The sequence below is a fragment of the Vigna unguiculata genome, chromosome 11 (genome assembly GCF_004118075.2).
Source record: "Vigna unguiculata cultivar IT97K-499-35 chromosome 11, ASM411807v1, whole genome shotgun sequence".
NCBI classification, from domain to species: Eukaryota; Viridiplantae; Streptophyta; class Magnoliopsida; order Fabales; family Fabaceae; genus Vigna; species Vigna unguiculata.
Genome location: NC_040289.1, coordinates 29,911,883 through 29,933,966, shown reverse-complemented (window position 1 = coordinate 29,933,966; position 22,084 = coordinate 29,911,883). Strand labels below are relative to the sequence as shown.

General features: G+C 31.4%; 2 protein-coding genes across 2 annotated transcripts; one reads left to right on the top strand and one right to left on the bottom strand.

Annotated features, from left to right (window-relative positions):
• Positions 1–8,950: 8,950 nt before the first annotated feature.
• LOC114168178 lies at positions 8,951–16,889 on the top strand. The gene is made up of 4 exons (XM_028052917.1): positions 8,951–9,608; positions 10,129–10,208; positions 10,291–10,349; positions 16,285–16,889. The coding sequence occupies exons 1-4, from the start codon at positions 9,300–9,302 to the stop codon at positions 16,587–16,589; spliced, it is 753 nt and encodes a 250-aa protein (XP_027908718.1). The 5' UTR covers positions 8,951–9,299; the 3' UTR covers positions 16,590–16,889.
• Positions 16,890–17,578: 689 nt separating this feature from the next.
• LOC114169076 (O-acyltransferase WSD1-like) lies at positions 17,579–21,811 on the bottom strand. The gene is made up of 5 exons (XM_028054095.1): positions 21,555–21,811; positions 20,382–20,945; positions 19,417–19,770; positions 18,001–18,138; positions 17,579–17,889 (listed from the first exon to the last, which is right to left on the bottom strand). Exons 1-5 carry the CDS (start codon positions 21,804–21,806, stop codon positions 17,728–17,730), a joined length of 1,470 nt encoding a protein of 489 aa, XP_027909896.1. The 5' UTR covers positions 21,807–21,811; the 3' UTR covers positions 17,579–17,727.
• Positions 21,812–22,084: the final 273 nt, after the last annotated feature.

Here is a 22,084-nt window from a genome sequence, read left to right as displayed (position 1 = left end):
ACCCCCTAACTCTTTGGTTAGACCCTACAACAAGACTTCCTTCATCGCTTCTATCATGGTAATGTAATTGGCTTCGATTATCAAAAAAATTATTACCTTTTGTAGATTGGCTTTTCAACTAACAGTAGTGACATATGTAGTAAACATATAGCTAGTGATATATTTTTTAGAGTTCAAACATCTAGCATACTTCGAGTTTACAATTCTTTCAACTAGAGCACCACTAGTCTTATGTCTAGTGCCACCATAAACTAGAGCCCTTCTAAGTGACTGCTTCAAGTATCTCGGGACCCACTTAAGAGCTTGTTAATGAGCTCACCCAAGAGTTGACATGAACTTCCTTACAATAATCACAACATGCACTATGTCAAGGAGAGTACAAAAAATACATACATCACAAAACCAATAATATTTTCGTATGAAATATCATTCATATATGTTTTTTCCTCCATTGTTTTAAGATATTATTAATTACTCAACTTATAATGTTGACCCAAAGGTATGGAAACAAATTTCAACTTGGTCATGTCCAACTTATCAATGAATTTTTCAAGTTATATCTTCCAAAACACATATAAATATTTCGACTCACATTGTCTAATGATCTTAACTTATATATTCTTAGAAACTCTGAGATCCTTCATATATATTGGGTTCTTCATTCAGTTTAGTCTTAACCTTCTCAAGCTTAGGCTTATTATTGATGGCCATCAAAACATCATCAACATACAACAATAATACTAATAAGCAATTTTTTTGCTATAAACTTGAAGTAAGCACATGTAGTGTATTAAGTCCACTTAATTATAATGTTCAAACTATACAAGGATTTGTTGAGCTTACTAATAAAATTATTCTTGCCTTTGATCTAAAATCCTTCTATTTGATTTATGTAGACGTCTCTTATAAGTCGCCATATGGAAAAGTAATCTTAAAGTCAATTTATTCCAACTCAAGGTTAAGCTTAGAATCATGACTAAAAACACTTGAATGGATATGTGTTTCACCACTTGAAAGAATACAAAATTATAGTCAATTCCTTCCTTCTAAGTAAAGCTTCTAACAACCAATCTCGCATTGAATATTGTGTCATAGTTTTTGTAATTCCATCATTTAGTTAAAAAAAAAAACCATTTAGAACTTATCACTCTAGAATCTATACATTTACAAACTCCATCATCTTATCTAAATATTGAGTCTTTTAACTTTCAAAAGCAAAAGATACACTCAAGAGTTCATGGTTTAGTACCTCATTAGAACCTACTAAGGATAGTACTATAAGCTTTGCATATTGTTATATTTCTCGAGCTCTAATCATTCTTATTGATCTACTATTGTAAATATTGTAACCATTACCAAGTCATCTATCTTCATCATTTGACCTTTTTTCTACTAGATCATCTAATTCCTCATTTTGTCAAAATCATATGTTTTGTTAGTCTTCACCTTAATATTTCTCTTCTTATAATAATGACTACCCTCAAACTCATATCTAGAACTTTTGACTTGTAAGTCATTTCAATTTCGTTGAATACGATATTTTCGCTAATGATATACTTATCGATCCTAATTCAAGATGTCTTAATTTATGTGTTTTTACTCTTACTCTTTATTCCAAAAACATGCATTTAACAACACATGATCCTTTCTTTCCTTTCCTTTTATGAGCATATGAAACAAAACCAAAGATTTTTTAGATTTTCAAGGTTAAGGAAAAATATTGAACAATTTTCCTCATAAGTCTTCATATCAAGTGTTGTTAAAAGGACATTTATCAATAAGATAGTTAACAATCATAATAGCTTTAGCCCAAAACATTTTAGGAATTCTAGCACTCAACAAAATACATATTATTCTTTCCATAATGATTCTATTGATTTTTTCTAATAAGCTATTCTATAGAGGAGTCTCAACTATTGTTCAATTTCTCATTGTGTCATTCTTCTTGTACAAGTTATTAAACAAAATTGAACAAAATTTTGTAGCATTATTCATTTTAAGCCTCTTCAATATTTTATTGGTTTTGCTCTCCATTAGACGTTTCTAACTCATGAAGTTCTTAAAGGCTTCATATTTGATCTTCTAAGGGTAGACATGTAGCTTCCTCAAATAGTTATCTACTATCAACAGGAAGTACTTGCCACTGGAGTGTGATAGACTTCATATGCTCCCTATAGGTCAACATGGATATAATTAAAAGTCCAATTCATACTTAATCTAACCTTTAAAAGCTTTACCATAAACACATTGTTCATAACATTTTAGATTATAAACTGTCACTATTGAAGAAGCCTTTCTCTCTTACATAACCTTTTGTGTCACAACTGAATCTTAAACAAGATGGTCTACTAAACAATGAATGTTGAGTTAGATACTACAACATCCTATAAGGCATATACAAGTCATTCGTCTTAGACCCTTCATCACAAACACAAAGTCTTTCATCAGTTTTAGCATCCCCTTTCACCTTTCAATACATACATACCCATTTTTTCACAATCACCAAGGGTTATAATATTTATCTTCAAGTTAGGTGTAAACCTAACTTCATTTAATACTTTTCAATTTCGTCATGTGGATGAAACTTGATAGTTTTAACTCTACTTTTATGAAACTAGTTATTACCAATGAGAACTTACCGTCCTTTAAAAAATATAAACTTCTAGAACAACTAAAATTTTGGTGTCATGTGTAACTAACATCCAAAGTTCATAGTTCATTCATAATCATCAATATCTCTTGACATAAAGGATCTTTAATCATTCATAACACTCTTCAACAAGAGTAGTTTAACCAAATGTAGAAGATTAGTTAGACTTAAACAGTCTACTGGTTTCAAACAACCTATCCCGGTGGTTATCCTTCTTTCGTCCATTAGGACATAACCTCCTAATGTGTCCTTCATTTTTACAATATTAACATTCAATGTTAGACATATTACCTTGACCACCATTTCATGAACTCAACTTTGATATCTTTCTATTTTTTGTTCTCATTGTTAGACATTTTCCCCCTTTTTGCTAGGTCATCTTTAGATGTCTTCAACTTGTTTAAATTTTTTAGCTAATACCCATTTGAAGCTTTTCAAGATAAAGAGTTTCTCTTTCATACAATAAGGTTTTCTTAAAACGGTCACACGTCTTAGAAAATGAACACAACAACAATAACATTTGATCTTTATGTCAATTTATTCATTAATATTTTCTAAATTGAGAATCAGTTATTGAATTCATTCAACTATCCGTTGGTTGTCTTTTCATAGCTCACCTTCTATGATTAGAACGCTTGCTTCATATATAAATGATTGATCAAGGACTTCGTCATATAGAAGTTTTATTTTCCTATGAGATTTGCCTTAACATCTTATAAAAGCATTTCACTTTGACCTTTCTTCAATAATGTTTTCTTATCATTCTTAGCGATGGATACATCAAGTTTGGCTTGATTTTTTAAGTTTTCTTGATAGTCTTGTTCATTCAAATGTGCAAAAATCTTCAATCGTCATAATCCTAAGTCATTAACTCCAATGAACTTCTTAACCATATACTTAAATAAATTCATGATGATTAAACACAAATGTTATGTTCTTTATACCAATTTGTTATGGAAATTACTAAACATGTTTGTCAAAATACAAAAATACTTATCGCATAAAGTCAACAAAGAACAACAAAAACAAAAATAAAGTAAGAAGGAAAATAACTAAACACACAATGATTTAACATGGTTCGATTGCGGTGTCAAAAAACTTCAATCTATATTCACAAGCAAACTTCACTAAGAACAAGTTCATCTTCCTCTCTTAAGTTATAAAAACATCTTAAGAGAGATTACAAACTCAATCATTCATCTCTAAATACAATGAATGCCGCAATTTGGCTTTCAACCATCATAATAATAACATATTGTAATGCTTTGCACAAGGCACCTATCTAAACAACACAATAATAACTAACTCATCATGAATCTCAACATATATTACTCAATAGAACATATGATACACAAAAGATGAGAGTGAAATATCTTTCGGAAGAGGAAGAATGTGCTACATATATAGAAGGAAGGTGGGTTCTAAAACTAAAGAACCATTAGCTGACTACCAAAACTTGCGGAAGAAAGACTGCAACTTAGGGCAAAAGCTAGGTATAAAAAAACTGAACAATTTTGGAGAAGAAACTACACCACGTGGATATCTCCTTGAATCGAAAAAGAGGGAGCCATAAAAGAAGTGATTGATTTTGGTTCAAGCACTACAAAATGCTTTTTACAATATATATAAACTCAATTTTTCACAACAATATTGCGAAAGAATGATAAAAAACAAAACCGAAAGAAAAGCATAGGTCTCATATATGATGTAATGCATCAAAGTTGGTATAACAAGCTATATGAACTAGTCTTAAATCGAGAAACTTAACATAGTGTAGTTGGTATAGCAAGCTATATGAACCAAAGAAACTTGATGTGTGTTAGCTGTTTATCAACATAATACATCATAGGAATGGACATAATTGATTTAAAATCAATTTAGTGTTATCATATCTAACAAGTGACTTGTTTTTACCCATATGAACCTTATTCATGGGATATCCAATCACAAAGGTTGGGTTACCATCACTTGTTTGTTTGCAATTGGCTTAAATCACATTCCCCTCAATGTTTTTAAAATCATAATTTTTTTCTAGGGTTTTTGTCAGAGGATCTACTATATTTCATTCTGACTTCACATAATCAATGGACATAGTCTCACTCTTTAGCTATAGCTATTGCCAATTGACAAATTGGCACATATGAGGTTGGTTTCATTCTTAGTAGAATCTTAGCTAAAAAGTTTGTTAACTACTCTATTTCACTACCAATCATTTTCAAGACAAACAAACTCATATTTCATTGTTGATCTAGCAATAATGATTACTTGATGTAATCACACTACCCCAAGTGTGAAGACATAACCATTGATGAATTTTGTCTCGTTTGAATCAAAAATTTAGTTAGCATCATTGCACCCTTCTAGTACGGTTAAAATCCATTGTATTCAATGGCATAATCCGTTGAACCTCACGATTAGTATTCAATAGCATTTGGTACATACAAATAAATTATCTGCACATTGAAAACTCTTTGTATGCTTGACTTGCCTTGGAGATTGGAAATTTCGAGCTTACAATGGGACATTGAGGATCTTCGGCACCTAGAGTTCCCAAACCCCAACCAAATGCTTCAATTACAATTTAGTTTAAAAAAATTCACAAAATCTAAATGATCGAAATAATTAAATTGACTAAACAATAAAGATTGATGCAAAGATCTACAATGTTATTTCCATACACACACACACACAAAAGAATTAAAATCCTTATGTGGTTACTATTAATGGCCAATACATTAAGTATTATATGAATAAGGTAGTCAGGTTGAAATGAAAATGATAAATTGTAACAAAGCTCTAAATAGAAATTGTGCTCGATGGATGAATAACTAACAATAATTGGATACACATCATGGTTCAAGCACAATGTTTTGTTAAATCAATAAATAGCAATTAAATTTCAAATAGAATTGGAGTTGATTTCATAGAAACTTGATTGACCTTCTCCATTTCTCCTTTGTCAATAACATCTTTTTAGCCAAACCATGACAACAATCTAGCTACTTTGTTTTGCTTTAGTCTTTTCATCCAATGTTAACTCTAAAACCCACACAACAAATATCCCAAGCAATTTCTCAACCCTCTCTCCACCCCTGTTACTATTGTAAAAATAATGGTTTTAATTGTTATTGTAAACACATGAAAGTTGCGGCAACAACTTCAATTTGGCCATTATTGTTACAACGGTTTTGATTTGGTATTTGCAACAATTGTTTGACCGTTAGTAGCTGTTACAAATCCCAACCCCTCTCTCTACCTATAATTAGGTGTCTTATGCTTACTACAAAGACACACTTTCAACCTCTTATTTCTTCTCCTTTCTTCTTTCGTTCTCTCACTCTCTTCTATTATTATTTTATGTTCTCTTTATTCGAGATCTTGGATTTATTGATACTCTATAAAGAGTTTATCTTGTTAGATTATGAGATCCTCGGGATATCTGAGATGTTCATGTTGTACCATGGGGGATTTACGCATACACAACGGATAAATCCTTAAGGACAATGATCTTTCATGCCCTAGAAAATCCTTCTAATTTATGTTTTATGCAAAAGATCCAATAATTACTCTCTTTACTGCTTCCAATTTGCATGCTCATAAACCATTCCACAAGTCTCCTTGTCTACTTTTAATGAAATAAAGAGGTGGTAATTTGAATTTGAAATAAGCAAGTTTAGACTTTTGTAAGAGATTTAATTAGGCAGAGGAATATAAACAATAAATCTCTATAAACAATAAATCTCTTAATACTATCAAACCCTAAATCATAAATTACTAAAATAATTTGTATTACTAATGAGAAAACCTTCATCAAACCCTAAATCCTTTGTTATTACCTCTTGTTTAGTCTAAAACCTTTTGCTTGAGTCTCAGAAACAAACCTCCATGTGTATATTAGAATCATGGTTTTGAACAGAAAGTCTTTTATCCTAAAAGCTAGCTTAAAAGTCTCTCTCTTTCCATCAATCCCACTATTCAAATCCATATTTCTGGCCATCTATAACAAATATTGTTAGTGATACATAAACATTACAAAGTTTGAAAAAAAGGTTCAACAACAACTTAGGATGACAAAGTTAATATTAAATTGTAAAATCGAACTTAGTTATACCTCAGCGAGAAAAAATTACCACCAAAAGCTGAAAGTAATTAAAAAAAATACAAAATAAGATTATTAGAATGAAGATGAAGAGTAAAAACAAAAGGTAGAACATAATAAATATTTTTTTATTAAATCAAAGACACGTGGAAGGAAAGCTAAAAAGATCATTAATATTACATTTAGCATTGCAAAAATATATCCTGAAAATAGAAAGATTCAACCCTCAGTACACGAAGAAAAAAATATCACAATAGGAAATAAAAATATTGTTACAATGAAGAGAAATTAAAAAAAAGGTAGAACAAAATAATACACAGAAGGAGAAAAATGAAATAAACCAAAGACACATAAAAGGAGAGCTTAAAAAGATGACTAATATTACATTCAGTAGTGCAAAATATACATTGAAAATAGAAAGGTTCAACCTTGTTTATAATAGACAAAAAATAACAAAAAGTGAAACAAAAAAATTTGTTAGAATGAAGATAAGAAGAAAAAAAAAACACAACAGATAAAAGAACAAACGAAGAAGAGAACCCAAAAAATAAAAAGGATATTTAACCTTCATTACAACATATAAAAAATAAAACAAAACATTGTTAGAATGAAGATAAGAAGGAAAAAATAACATAACAAGTTACCAAATAAGCCAAGGAGAGAACAACAATACACAAACAAAACAATAACAATGCACAATACACAAAAAAATTCATCAGTCATCATGGCAAAATCATGAAAACAATACACAAGACAAAACCCATAAACATCTCCACACTTAATACACAAAAAAAGAAGAAGATAAGAACAATACTTAAAAACTTAGCAGAAGAACCTCAAAAGATGGAGAGTCAATACTACTTCTAGGGTATAATGTCAAAGTGAAGATAATAATAGGAAAAGGACAATAAAACCTCAAAATTGGACACTTGTCAACATATAAAGAAGGGCAGATTTAACATATACATAGATGAGTTAAATATGTTTATAGTCTCGTACTTTGACGCGAAATGGAAAGTCGTTCTTGTATAAAATTTTGATACATTTTAGTCCTCAAACTTTTAAAATGAATGAATATAGTTCTTTTGATCTAATTATATTAATTTTTTTGATGTGTCAAACACGTTTTTCAAAAACGATAATATGTCATAAAGTACATACAAATCAAATTTAAATATGAAACACATTTAAAATGTAAAAAAATTAACATAATTAAATTAAATAACAATATTTATTTATTTAAAAAAATTAAAATACACAAAAGTTTTGAATTGGAATAAATTTTAATTTTGCGTTAAAATTCAAATTTCAATACTTTTAATCCTACTTGTATATTATCTATAACAATATATAAAGGGGATTCCTCTCTTTGTGTCCACATTTTAAAATACTGATTTCACCCTTTAAATATAATAATTTCTTAAATTTTTTAAAATTTACTATTACTTTTACAGGCTTTTTCTAAAATCGACTATCTCTCATTCTTCCCTTTTTTTCTTTATTTATCAATTATTATTCTGTCATTTGTTTTAATATATTTCACTTTATTTTTAATAAATATAATTTTAGTTTATATATTAACTTATGGGTTAAATATGTTTTTGGTTCCTCAAGTTTTAGCGAAATTTGGAATTAGTCCCTCATCAAAACTTTTGATCAATTTAGTCCTTCATCTTTCAAAATGCATGAATTTAGTCCTTATAACCAAATTTTGTTAAGTTTATCTGACGTTTCAAACGCATTTCATGATAATATTTAAATTATTTACACTGTTTGACACATTTTTGCTTCAATATTAACTTAAATACTATCATAAAATGTGCTTGAAACGTCAGATAAACTTAACAAAATTTGATTAAAATGACTAAATTCACGTATTTTGAAAGATGAATGACTAAATTGGTATAAAGTTTTGATGAGGGACTAATTCCGAAATTCATTGAAACTTGAAGGATCAAAAACATATTTAACCCTTAACTTATTAACATCACAATATTATTATCTACGGATATAATATCACGCATATTTAAAAAATTATACATACAGGCGCTATCGCGCCTGTGCGCCTGTGTATATGCCAATTATTATTAAAGTATTAATTAATGCATTGGATTTATTTTTTTATTTTTTTATATATATGAAGATTTTTTAATTTATTACTAAATTAAGTTTATAAAACTTATTTTATTTTCATGTATAAAAATAAAATATTCTTAGAGGAACCACCACGAGAGGCGCAGCAGCGAGAGTCACCGCCGCTGGAGGTGCCACCACAAGTAACATTGCCCTGAGAAGTGCCGCCACGAGATCTGTCGGTTTTTCCCCGCTGGTGGAACTCGCTGTTTCCACTCGAATTGCGATTTTGAACGTCGATCCAAACCGATCCAGAAAAAGTGACTTTCAGGCGACTCATAGAAGGAGAAGAAGATCGTAGACTCCTACAATCTAACGGGTTGAAACGCGATTTTGACTAACTTGGTTAGCTCATTTGTTTCCCTCATTCTCCGATTCCACAAAGCTCGTTTCTTTTCCTCATTCCCCGATCCCACAATGCAAAGGGTATCCCCAAACTCCACAATTTGGAGGAACATAGTCTCTAAGGTCAGAAAAAACTTGTTTTCCATCAACGAACCTTTTGCTGTGCGGTCTTTCTCCGCGGTTCCCGTTGCAGCAGCCGCGAAATTGCATAAACAGGAGATTCCGTGCGATTTCCAGAAATGGGGTTCGGTTGGATTCTGTAGGACGTCGAAGTTCGCCTCTGGGTTCAACCCTCTGCAACCGAAACCGTTGGATTCTATTGTAGATGTCCACAGGCTGAAAGATCGGTATCCTGAAGATATTGCTTCTATTTGGGATGATGTAATGTCTCATTGATTACTTGTTCTTATGCCATTTAAACTTGTTTCACATGTAGACTCTGTCGCTCTTCATAACTCAATTTACTTAAGCTTCTTATGGTTCGCACTAAGAGCAACAAATTGTTTTTGTTTGTGCTTGCCATTTGTTCTTTTTGTTAGACTTGTTTGAGTTCTGGGAAGTGAAAAATAAGTTGGACAAGATAGATAACTTGGATATAATCTCTAGGAAGAATGGAAAAGGAAACAACAAATGAAAATTTGGGCAGTTAATTGATCAATGGGAATCAAGAGGCCTTTCTTGTGTGTGGTTAGTATGATATAGACAAAATGTCCATTATCACATAGAAGAATGCTGATGATCTCTGTTGCAGCAATTGAGTTGTTCTTCTTTTGTGTGGGCCTCTAGGATTTTCCTTTGAATCTACTTTTAGTTTTGTTGCTCTTATGTATTATTTATTCACTTATATTTTCGTTATTATATTTTTAAATACTTGTGTTGGACTGTTTTTTTTCTTTTTCAGTATCACATAGGAAGAGGTCATGTTGGAGCATCTATGAAAGCAAAACTTTATAACTTGCTGGCACATAGAGCTTCAGAATGGTATTTATATTCTATCAATATTGATACTATGAATTTGTTGTATTCTAGATTTCATGTTCTCAACTTTCTTTATCCTCGGCAGCCGATACTTTGTGATTCCTTTGTGGAAGGGAAGTGGATACACGACAATGTTTGTTCAAGGTTTGACAAAACAATACTCTTACTTATTTATTTGTTTGTAAAAAGTTAATAATTTATTCAATTAAAACTATATTACACTTGATTGATGATTTGTATTTGGGAAAGATGGAAATGTAAATATTATTTCCCCAGTTTATGTAGGTATTATAATGATATTATCTATTTCTGGATGTGATCATATGAGAGAACTTGAAAGACTGAAAGAAAAAGAAAAAGATCATTCTAGGAAACTGTTGACATTGTAGGATTAGATGGAAAATTGGAAAGGCAGACAAAGATAGACCAGGAGCACTATTAAGTATGACATAGGAAAGAGAGTCTGAATAGTTATAGTACATAACACTGATAAATAACGATCTAGAACACGTACTCGTGCAACAAGTACATAACCACCTTGATTGAACTCAAAATGCACTGCACTATACAACTTAACTAAATAAAACTATTTTATCAGTATTAGACTTATGCATGGACTGACAGTTGTTCTTGTCCATGAATAGAGATATGTGTACAGGTCAGGATAGGGAATTTTCCCCTTGCTAATATTAATATCTACAGAATGTGGCAAAGATATTGTAATGTGTCCACTTATATATATGGACTATTTTGTAATCCGCTAAGCAAATAAGGATATCCTAATTGGCAATTACAGCAAATTCAAATGGCTTGCCTGTACACTTCAAATAACATAACATAACCATTAACAAATCAACCAAAAGAGAAGCAGTAAGGAGCATACACAATCATGTTTGGAGACTATTTTTATCCTTTATGAAAGAGAAGACATCTTGAAACGTAAAGATCACATCCTAAGCCTTGGAATTAGATTTTTGCAAGATTAAAGATTCAGTCAGATCAAGCTATTATTAGGAGTTCTAAAATCAACTTCATCAAACATAGAAGAAAACATTACGTAAAGAAAATCAAGAACAACAATAAAGCAAGTAAAAAGGAAAGTAAACAGTGCAGAATGAAAATAGATTGAATCTGGAAATTAAAGATTGAAGAAAAGATTAGAACAAGGAAAGAAAACTTGAATTACTGAAGGGTTATACAGCTGCACGCATCAGTTTCCATCTTTTGTCATTACTTACTTTTTTATGCTAAAGCTAACTAAGCTAAAAACTAAAGAAAATAGAAGGCTGTATCAGCTTATTGACTTAGCCCAAAACTGTCTAAGCCCAACTCAGCATTCCAAGGCTGACTCTAACAGCACCAAGCTTCCAAATGCAGTGCAACAAGCTGCAAAAGATCACACATCTCTGACTTGGACTCATTCTCAGCCCATCACACCTTCAAAGGCAGCTTTACTCATGTCCATATGCGTTATTCAGGTTCATGAGAAGTTCAGCTTCTCCAAACACCGTCAAACTTGGTCTTGAACTGTCTTGTGCACCATCTCTGCTGTAGTAAGAGTAGCTCACCTCTAAGACACTGGAATGTTGATATGAATCCAAGTTAGCAACATCAAAACTCAGAAACACCGCTGCAATAAGAATCTAGAACTGAAATTATTGCTAAAGCTAGCTCCTAGAACAGAATTCTACTTCTACGAAAGCTATCATAGAACCAAAAATACTATTTAGACCAAAAACACCTTTAAAAACACTTTATTAACAAGTTTTTCCAAAAACACAAATTTGTCCTACCAAAAACTAAATCTGAACTAAAAGAATGTAATTAGCACAAAACAATGCGCAAAGAAGTGCTACTAATTACCTAAAACTAGACAAAATAGGGACTTAACACATCTCCACACTTAAACTTTGCATTTGTGGGAAAACTACATAGAAGATAACAACTCAAAAGCAAAACATCAATTTACAATACTGGACAGAATCAAAAACTTTTACTGCATAGCTGGAATCCGTGAGCATCCAGAGAATCTGCCAAAACAAAACTTTGAACCTCTAACCAAATCAGAATTAGCTAAAATAAGGCAAATACATTAAGAATTGATCAAACCAATCTCTAGAAACAGAACTGACCCCACTGGATAGTGTTTACCCTCATACTCTCATGTGTGTTTGGGTTAAGTATTTGTCTCAGCACACCAGGCATACCAACATTGTCATAGGCTTGGAAAATATCTCATATCAACCACCAAGTTAGAACAATGCACTCATGATCAACAGGTCTTTACAAAGCTTGTAATGTGGTTCGGGTAGGGGTAGGATAGGAAAGGATGCAGAGCTAAAACCAAGGAAATATGAGGCAGCCATCAGAAAAATCTAGAATACACGTGTGAGTTCAGTATCTTCATCACAAGTCAGACCTTCAGATCCTTTTGTTTTGTTATTTACTTTCCACTTTCCTTCTTTTTTTTAACTATTTCTTCTTTCTTTCCAATCATAGACCACATTTTTTTTTTTCAGATTTTCTATTTTTCTCAGTTTCAAACTTCTTTTCACACCTGTTCAGTATTTTTCCTTTGATCAAATTGTTTTGGCACACTTCCTCCACATTTGAGTTTCACATAATTTTGTGAAGTACTTTCACAGCTCCTCACATATCCATGGTTAGTTGATCATTGATTTTTGTGGTCTAAGGGCTTGTAGTGAGCTAGAAATCACTATAAAAGGGTTAAAACAGGCTCAAAACTGGGTGCAATGGAAAATCTGATCAAGGTAGGCTATTTGGCTAGTGAGTTAAAAACAAGGAATGCCTATATAATGTCAAGAATGCATCATACAACTAGCAGAATCAACAAGAGATAATACAAGTTCTGTTAGTATCATGCAATCACACAACAAAAAGCAAAGGTGCAAAACTAACTTTGGTTCAAATATGTCAGAACTGATGCAGAACTGGTTATCACAATAAATTATGCATTTTACTTCAAACAAACTATTCTAAACAGGTCAACAATTCTAATTATGCATGCAGATCAAAGAAGTCACTAGAAAATCAGCAAAAACAGTAAAAAGATTAATTTTAAACAGCTTTGTAAAAGGTTTTCAAAGAAACAAAAACAGAAACTAGCTAAAAAAATTTCAGCGAGCTGAAAACATCATAAGAAAATACCTAGACACTATCAAATATAGCAAAGAAAGCTGAAACAAAATTTTGCTACTCAAACCAAACAAGAAAAACAGAAACTGACCAAAAAACAAAAACACAAAAAAAAAAAAGACTTAAAAATCTAAAAAGAGCAAATGTATCATACAGAAACTAGGAGCAAAAAAAAAAAAAAAAAATTGTCGGAATTTTTCAGCTCTACCCCCACACTTGAAATACACGTTGCCCTCAATGTGTAAGGGAGTGAAACTGATTCAGCAAAGTTAAGCAGAAAACGAAAGGCAAAATGTTCTGATATAAAAGAAAGTAAAGTGTAAAGGAGGAGTAAACTCAGTTTAGAGGCACTTCAATCACTGGTTCTGCGCCCCCTTTGGATTGACCAAAGACTGTGCAGGTATTGCACCAGACTTCTGCTGCACTAGCTCATTAATAGCAGCAGCCAGTTGACCGTTCAAGTCTTGAATAGGGGCTTCCATTGTAGGGTCTGATCTCACTTGCTGTTGAACTGTTTATGGTTTCCTAGCCATCTGAATCTGCCCATCAGTCGGTGCTGCATTTTGTCTTGATGATGATGGTGTATACCTCTGCTGCTGGTTAGGCATTATATGGCCGACTTAGGCTGTTTTGTTGCTGGAACTGATTCTGTTGTGGTCCACTTCTCAGATTTGGGGTCTTGCCATCCTGGATTATACGTATTTGAAAATGGGTTGTAGGCCTGCTGTTTCTGACTTTGATTAGTCCAAGCCTGTTGTGGTGGTCTAAAACTGGCCTGATGGCCCGAGAAAATTCCAGCCTACTTAACTAATGCAAAACTGAGTAAATTGATCAAATGTAAATGTAAACAAGTGTACAATGATCCTACTTAACTGATGGAATTAAAAATTTAACAAGATAAAATGCAGAATTAAAAATCCCAATTCTAACCTAGCCTAGAAAATTGAATTACCTAACTAAAATGTAAAAACTGAAAACATGCATTGGAACAAAATTCAATTGATTAAAGGACAATATTAAACATACAAACAGAAGTAAAACAAGTGCTAAAACGTAAATGGAAGTTCAGAAATGGAATTGTAAAGAAAACAGTAAATCAAAGCAAGTAAAACTATCTACATTAGAAAACACTCCCCAATGATGTTCATATGGTTCTGCTTTCGATTGCCAAGGATCATTTCTGATTCCTTGGAGTATAAGTGGTTACTTTGTACTCACAAAGCCTCGGCATGAATCCATAACGGAGTTTAGTAGATTACCAAAGTAGAATTCATATGCACAACACTAGAAAAATGAGTTCTGATGAGGAAGTAGAAGAACATTGGTTCAAACATTGAATGTAAATGTGCATAAAGGTAAAAGACAGAATCTAAAAGCAGAAAACAGTAGATTAAGCTAAAAGATTGCAAGAAAGGTAAATTTTGCATTGAAAGCTAACTGGAATTTGAAGAAACAGCAGCGGTAGAACAAAGAACATGAAAGCTCACTTTGTAGTCAAGACAACCTTGCACTTGAAAAAATCTCTACTCTACTTTAGTGAAATGTTAAGTGTTTACACTGACAATTCAGAAATTGAAAAGCTCTTTCTAATTTTCTGACTTAAGTCTTTTATACTCTAGCCTAAGAAATGGAACCTACAAACTGTTAAAACTGTCTACAACAGGTCATGTTAACTGACAATTACAAGTTAGATTTATGTGCAAACTGTTCCAGCCAGTGCAAATGCATATCCAGCTTCTTCAAGTAGCCAGTCCTCCAAGTCAGTGCATCTTCATCCAACAGGCTGGTGCAGTGAAGTTGCTTACTGCTGGCAGCAGGTTGCTTCAACAGCTTAGACCAGTTCCAGGTCTCTTTGGCTGCAGGTCGGCTCCCTTTGCAAACTTCTCCACTCATCACAGCCAGAGCTTAGTCATGTTGCGGTGCAGCTGTATTTACGTTGACAGCTTCTTCAGCAAGTTTCAAGTCACGCAGCTTTTATAACTGGACTGGCTCTTCAATGTACACAAAGTCACAAGCTGGACTTCCTCTCAAGTGAACTGCACAAGCACATAACAGTACCTATAAACACTAATTAGAAGGCTGAACTACACATTAAAAATCAAATTAAAAACTGGTTTAGACTAATCAAAGTGACTAAAACAGAAATTAATTAACTAAAGCACAACTACAATCTATTCTAGAAATAGGAATCAAATCTAAAATTTATTATTTACTAGATTAGAAATTAACTAAAATCAGAATTAAACTAAAATTATAGTTAAAAACACTTTATTAACACAGATTTGTAAGAACTGGGAAATTTACTCTATAAAAACCAAATCTGTTCTAAAAATAGGAAATTAAGACTAAACTATACCCAAAAGAAGTTCTATTAACTACTAAAAACAAAACAAATTGGGGACTTAACATGCTTCCTATGCTATCTTTGATATTTGATAAGGTAGTTGTCCTCTACCTTCCTTTTTTTCTTTTCTGGTTTGTTTATTTTCCCATTTTGTTTGAGAAACTATTTTCATTGGCTTCTCTAGTATGAAAGAGTAATTTCCAAGACCTAGAATTTTCATTGCATTTATAAATGTCTGAATCTGGTTGAAAACTTGTCCACAGATAAGTATAACGAGTTCGGAAAGACTGTTTTCATTTGTTTTCTTCCCATCAATCGTCATATCTCTACTTGCAACATTATGATAGTGTCAACAGTGAAATATTTTTTTCATATTCCTTTTTTTATTGTTTCGATTACCTGTAGTTTTTAACGTTTTAACGGAACTTCCAATATGAAAATGACACGTTTTAGCAATTTATGTTCATGTCAGATCTTCTTGACTGTTGAGAATGATTGTTGCTTAGACATACTAAACAACCTCAATTATAAACCATTGTTTTCATTGTTGTCTCATACGTATTCATCATTTTGTTGCAGTCCAGACGCCACACATGATTTTTACAAGTCTTGAAGATTACAAGGCCAGGGGAACACAAGCATCACCCTATTTTACTGTTTCCTTTTACACTGAATTTGCAGAGAGCAAGGATTTGGTACTGATCCGTGGGGATATCGTATTTACCAGCAAGCTTACTGATTCAGAGGCAGAATGGCTTTTGGAAACTGCTCAGTCTTTTTATCTGAATGATGCAAGGTACAAGCTGGTTGAGAGATTCAACAGAGAGACACGTGATTTTGAGTTCAAAGATGTCTTGCAAATACTGAACATGCCTATTTTGTAACCTTTCTTAATTGAACAACTGCTAAACTAAACAGCAGTAAAGACAAAGCAGAAGGGTGGATTTGATCATGGAGGAAATTGCAAATGAAGGAAAGGAAGAACCGTAACTTTTTCATCATTTAATCATATTCTTTTGCATAAGGAAGAGTGTCTTGGACTGAGCTTCCTCTTATATTGTAGTCTTAGATCCAGGCTTTGTTTTATCTTTCATGTTGATTCAATAAATAGATCTTGTATTTGAATCTCTGCTTCAAAACATTTACAAACAAGTAAAATAGAAAAAGAAGTTTTGTTTTTGTCAGTTTGTATTTGATTACATATATTTCATGAGTTTTCAAAGGGGTCATGGACTCAACACCCTCCCTCAAAGCCAACATAAACTTCAGAGGAGGATTTAAAGTACTGTTTGGAATTGCATGTTACCATTGCAATTAACACATCTAATTCTTTTCAAATGCTGAATTGGAAACTCAATTTTAGTTTCAACCATAAATTGCATATGCCAATAATTGTAACTATAACATCCCATTCACTGATAAGATTATAATTTGAGTTTCCAATAACACCCCTAAAAGAAAGAGAAGGCAATGAAGATCACATCCTGTTCATAAATGGTGATAACTTCAATTTGATGTTCTATGCCTATAGCCATGACAATGACACACAGAAGGTCTCTCACCAGAGACAGAAAATATTTGCTCGCTATTTATATTAATGAATGCATTAAATGAAATGTATTCTTTGAGATTTTTAATTATATATACTTGCCATTGATTGATTATGAAATTAATAAATTATTGGGTATGCAAATTATTATTGCATGTAAACTTTTCCTTCATAACTTCATTTTATTCAACATAGACTTGACGAAAATAAACAGAAAATTTGCACACCAAAATAAATCATAAGTGTAACGTGGCAAGATTTTGAAAAGCAAGAGCAACCACATTTGAATGGTTCAACAGGATTTCTATATCGTCATTGCCTTAATTAGCATTCATATTTCACTTTCATAAAAAGAAAAGGGAAGATTCAATGTTTTAAAAACTAAGGTCCAATAAATGAGCAGCTACATGCTTTAACTTGAATGTGTGACTTATTGTGCAATGACAATGTCACAAATATATTTGTCTCAATTATTATTTGTTTGGTGTTCGAGAAATCTCCATGGCAGCTTTGAATATCACATCAAAGGCTTTCTCAATGCACAACTTGAACTTCTGTTCATCAATGAATCCCTTTAGTGTTCTCAAGGTGATTCTCAACACTTTCACATAGCTCATAATAGTTATGTCTATATTCTGTCAACACACACAAAAGCGTGTTAGAACCTACAAAGTTAGTGGTTTTGATGCATTTTCTTATGTGAATGAATTTAAGTCCCAAAAACAAATGAGTAGTTCAATAAATACCTCTGGCCCACCAGTCATAGTGAAATATAAACCACTTATGGGATGATTTGCCAGAGCCATTTGTTCCATTGGTCCAAAAATGTTGGATATAACAACACTGCAGTTTCCTAGAGTCTTGTAGATGATTTTAGCCACAGCCTAAGACACCAACATAAAAAATCAGAGCAGTTGAATAGAATATGGTAGAGAAGTTGCATTCTAACAATTAAGGGTGATTCTTCATACTATATGGGGTTGTTTTAGGGTTAGATTTTACAAATTAAGAAATGATTTTTATGTTAAATAGTTAAAGTAATTAAAGAATATAAACTAATTTATATTTGTTTAACAAACATTTTTTTTCGAAATAAAATTGATTTATTCTATTGGTAGTTATTCAACCTAGCTTCAAACTATTTTAATAAGGTTTTATGCTTTTTTTTAGTTTATGATTATTTTGAAAATCAAAATATATATTATTTTTTAAAGAAATAATTCATTCTCTTTAAAACAAATGTAATACCTATTTAAATTTTGGTATTTTTAATCTAGTCTTTGTTAAATTATTTGGTTTATTGAGTATTCAATTTGTTTTTTATTTTGAATTGAGTATTTGTTGTTTAATTTTTATTTTTATATTAAATGGGTGATATGACTATTATTTTGTCCTGTCATTTCTTGTTTATTTGTCTTCAGATGATTAAAAATGTAAGGTTTTGTAGTTAATAAAATGATATTATGATTAATGTAAAATAACAAATGACTTATTATTATTATTAAAGATACTTAATAATAAGATCACCGATCTTTTCCATAACTAATAAGATCATGGAACTCTTCAATATCTTTCATTTCGTCACTTACAATGATCAAGGGAGTGTCGTCATCACTGTTGTTGATGTAAGTGACTTCAATATTTTTTCAACAAACGTAATCAAAGTTTACTTGATGTTTTGCTATCACAATATTGTTTTGTATAACCACAAAATCTTTTTCTTAACACATGCAAACAAATAATTAAGATGGCATGATAAGATAATAATCATGTTACTTAGTTAATGAAAAAATTATAAAATAAGAACTCAATTGAAAAATATAAAAAAATTGAATACTAAATGAACTAAAAAAATTAAAATTTAATAAGAACTTACTTGAAAATACACAAATTTATGAAAAGCTTAAAACTTAATTAAACTTAAAATCAACTTCACACCTTATAAGATATCTAAATTATAATTTAATTTTAGTTTAAATTAGTTTAACCTCACATTCTAATCATATTATATATATATATATATATATATATATATATACCAATGAATATACGTGATAGTTTGTGTTATAAATTTGATCATAAAAAACTTACTAAAATGAATTTAAAAGGAGCGAAAAGAACCCTAAAATTTTTTAAACACCCCCTAAATTACATATACATACCTCAGGGCCTTTTAACTTCATCTCCAAATCTAAGAGCAAGCCTATGAGATAAACACTGAAAGAACGTCTCTTCTTCTTTATAAGTTTTCTAGCGTTCCAAACAAACTCAAGAGGGTTACAGTTTTCTGATTGACTAAGCTTTGGAATAGTTATTTGTAAGAAAGAAATTTTATTCCCCCATAAACCTTTCACCTTTGAATTTTGCATTTCCTTCACCGATTGGTAGCCTTTAACATTTCTTGTGTTGAGCATTACCACAGCAGTGGATTTTGCTTTTCTAGCCATGTAGTCAATCTCTTGCATGTACAATCGAATTCCATAGAAAATGATCCCAGTAATCACATCATTTATTGTCTGCATGCATGCAAAAAAAGTTAATCAACTTTTTCAAACCATGTATAAGTATATAGATTAGTCATATTAGAAACAAGTTTGAATCAGTGAGTATTTCTTTTCCAACACGACTTATTTCATAGCCAAAGTCATATCAGTTGATTAAAAAATAGGATTAAATATGTTTTTAGTTAGATTTCAACGCAAAACTGGAATTCATCCATGTCCAAACTTTGGTATAGTTTAGTCTCAAACTTCAAAAATAAACAAATATAGTTATTCTAACATAACTCCATTAAACTTTTTTAACGTGTTAAACGATATTTCAGGTCAACATTTGAGCTGTTTATTTTGTTTGACACGTTACAACTCAAATGTCAACTTAGAATATCGTTTAATAAGTAAAAAAAGTTTAACGTAGTTGGGTTAGAAAGATCACATTCGTTAATTTTTAAAGTTTGGAAGCCAAACATATTAAAATTTAAGACAAAAACAAATTCAAATTTCATATCCAAATTTTAGGACTACAAACATATTTAACTCTAGAAAATACAACATTCGTGTAGGTTTTATAAAAAATGATATAAAAGAATACAATCTTTTTTGCATATTAATGGATGATCTAATCTTACCACACCAAGCTTGGTTTTGATTGCTTTGACATGATCAAGAGATAGTGATATGCTTGACAAGGCAAAAGGCATGGACTCAGTTCCTTCATATCCAGATCTTATGGGTGTTTTGTCATCTACAACCATTCTCGTCTTCACTAAGCTAGATCCAAAATCTGACATGGAGCTAAAAAAGGAGGAGATAAAAGAAGGTAACTTTTGAATCATGTTTTTCTTTGACCCCTGTGAACTTGATGATGTTCTTGAAGGAAAAGTTAGTGGAAGAGAAGGGTCATCAATTCTTTGAAGACAAGAAAGAAGGGCACCCATTAGGGAGTAACCATCTCCAAGAGCATGATGAAGCTTGAAAATTATTGTGCCTGCAGCATTGCTGGTTGGATACTTAATAATATGAATTTCCCACAATGGTTTGTTTTGAGGTGTTCTTTCGGTCAAAATACTTGTTACGTAGTCATCAAAATAGTGATCATATGATTCAGATTTTGGAAACTTGGGAATCTTTACATGCTCTTCAGGCTTCACTTCTACCCTTTTCCATCTCCTTTTACCATTTTCATCTCTTATCTGTGTGAAGAAATCAATTCAATAATCTAGCCATAATATCAATAATTTGAAATTGGTGCCGATAATTTAGACAAAAATACCAAAATGGGTTAATTTATTTTTTCAAAACTGTACAAAATAGATAAGTTATGTTAGCTTGGTATGACTTTGTTATGAATGAGTCGTACTAGATTGACACAACTTCTGACTTAGTTTATATTACAATACACTGAAGTTGTGTTAAGTTAGCACGACTTCATTACTGTACCAAATTGACATGACTTGTCTATTTTCATAAATTTTTTAAATTTTCCTATTTCAATAATTTTGAAAAAAAATGCACCATTTTTGTACTTTTGCCGCTTAATTCATATAATTATAACTGAATGAGGCTTTTTATTATTATTTTCTTTTGTTTTATTTTTAAAAATATAAAAGAATTACTTTTTATCTTTACCATTATATATGTGACATTCTTTTCATGTACTAAAAGAAAGAACGCGAGGATCATATATATTCAATAATGTTTGTATATCTTAGCATGTGATACTTTAAAAAACAAAAGTATATATTCCCAAAATAAATGTAAATGCAATTATAAAAAGAGTAAAGGATGGAAGAGAAAAGAACCATGATAGAAGAGAAACGTGGGTTGATGGGGAGGAAGACATCTTTAATCAAAGGTATAGTCTTTGAGTCATCAATTGGAATTGCGATTTCAAGAAAGCCAAAAACATAGGAACATATCACTGAACTGTTGAAATATTGACCTGGGGGACTCACTGCTTCTTCAACTTCTTCATATGATTCATCCATTAGAGAGTGAAATTGTATAAGACTTGAGAAAATGTTGTTTTTGGATGCTAAGCCAAGCCAAAGCATGATCAATATATAGCACCACCATTGTTGTTTGTATAAGATAAGATGTAGAACTGCCAACTGTTGTTTGATGCATTAATGATGGTGGCAAATCCATTGCTTTCACATTGTTGATGAAAAATATATGGGTTTGTAGTTTGAAATAATGCCATGGCCAATAATTATTGAGCCATTTAGATCACAATGGAAAAAGTGTGTTCATTGATATGGATATATCCAATTAATGTACGGGTGAAAAGTCAAAAATGATGAACGATGTATAGTTTCAAAATAAATTTAAA

Coding starts and splice junctions, on each gene's coding strand:
- LOC114169076 (XM_028054095.1), bottom strand. CDS start 21,806: ATGCTTTGGCTTGGCTTAGCATCCAAAAACAACATTTTCTCAAGTCTT. Junction 20,946..21,554: donor CACGTTTCTCTTCTATCATG/GTTCTTTTCTCT, acceptor TTCTTCACACAG/ATAAGAGATGAAAATGGTAA. Junction 19,771..20,381: donor TCAAAACCAAGCTTGGTGTG/GTAAGATTAGAT, acceptor GCATGCATGCAG/ACAATAAATGATGTGATTAC.
- LOC114168178 (XM_028052917.1), top strand. CDS start 9,300: ATGCAAAGGGTATCCCCAAACTCCACAATTTGGAGGAACATAGTCTCT. Junction 9,609..10,128: donor TTGCTTCTATTTGGGATGAT/GTAATGTCTCAT, acceptor TTTCTTTTTCAG/TATCACATAGGAAGAGGTCA. Junction 10,209..10,290: donor GCACATAGAGCTTCAGAATG/GTATTTATATTC, acceptor TATCCTCGGCAG/CCGATACTTTGTGATTCCTT.